At 41.9% G+C, this 1,362-nt stretch overlaps 1 protein-coding gene across 1 annotated transcript in view; it reads left to right on the forward strand.

Moving 5' to 3' along the window:
• Positions 1-1,362, forward strand: part of SHC3 (SHC (Src homology 2 domain containing) transforming protein 3) — a 183,825-nt gene that overhangs the window by 158,526 nt on the left and 23,937 nt on the right. Inside the window, exon 10 of the mRNA XM_010844831.1 lies at positions 287-445. Coding sequence (XP_010843133.1) covers positions 287-445 — 159 coding nt within the window. The remainder of the gene's footprint in view (positions 1-286; positions 446-1,362) is intronic.

Raw genomic sequence — 1,362 nt, forward strand, 5'->3', positions numbered from 1 at the left:
CCACCCGGCCTGAGTCAGATGGGCCTAGGGTCTTGACAAGGCTCCTAACCTTCATGGTGTCCATCATCCTGGGATGGCAGATTCCATTTTGACAGGCAGGAGTGGAGAGTATCCTAGCCGAAGCACAGCAGGGTAAGAGAGTCAGAGAAGAGAGTTAATAGACGGGCATCTGAAAGAAGGATTTTCTTATGAATGGACTGAAGGAACTTCTCTGTGAAACATTGGGTGGCTTAACATGAATAGCATTATGATCAGAAGAGAAAGGAGGTCTATTTTCTTGTTGCAGGATCCTTGGACATCTACAGCATGCCTGAAGGGAAATCACATGTGGCTCCTACGGGAGAAGCCCCCACCTATGTCAATACCCAGCGTATCCCCCAGCAGACAGGGCCGGCCACGGGCAGCAGTGCAGAGAGCAGTCCGCGGAAAGACCTCTTTGACATGAGTGTGTTTCCATTTGCTATTGTTTTTTTCTCTTTTAAGGCTGTGTGTTTTTTTTTTAAACTTTGTCTTTTGTTTGAAATCTGTGCAATTACTGAATTTTCTTCCAGGGTAGTTTTGATTAAGGATGCTGATTAGCTGTTTTTTTCCTGGGTTATGACTGAGTTTTTCAAGGCTTTGAACTTGGCTGACCCCTGCTGTCATATTACAACCTTCTCTGCAGTTCTCTGCAAAAGACAAAGCAACTTCCCCTCCTCTTTTTATAATTAATTTTGTTCTTGACAATCACATTGAGACAAATGATATACATAAGTGAATGCATTCATTTGTTTCTTCACTTAGGTATTAATTGGATATTGTGTGCCTAAAATACTGTATCAGTTTTAAGGATGCTGAAATGCCTTGGCCCCTATTTTCACAGAGCTCTTAATCTGCTGAACAAAGCTAACATGTAAGCAAGAAATTGTAATATACCCATCTGTTTGCATATACACACCCACTTTCCTTCTCCCCTTCTTCCTCTCCACTGAACACCTCAGGTATCAAATACTATTCTATTTACTGGGGATATACAGGAAAACAAAACAGACAAAGTCCCTCCTCTCATGGAGTTTAAATAACCACCATGTGTTACAGGTAGTGACAAATGCTCTGATGAAAAATAAAATGGGACGAGAAGAGTGACCCCAAACTACTGTTGCTTGCACTCTAGTGTAATGTGTGTCAGGGACCTCTGTTTGTCATACAGATTGGGAAAAATAAATCATCTGTGAACTGGTTAATGAAAGTGTAAATTGTTGTTAAAGAATTCTGAAAGAGATGGGAATACCAGACCACCTGACCTGCCTCTTGAGAAACCTGTATGCAGGTCAGGAAGCAACAGTTAGAACTGGACATGGAACAACAGACTGGTTCCGAATA

Source organism: Bison bison, unplaced genomic scaffold, assembly GCF_000754665.1.
Source record: "Bison bison bison isolate TAMUID 2011002044 unplaced genomic scaffold, Bison_UMD1.0 scf7180017864209, whole genome shotgun sequence".
Classification (NCBI taxonomy): Eukaryota; Metazoa; Chordata; class Mammalia; order Artiodactyla; family Bovidae; genus Bison; species Bison bison.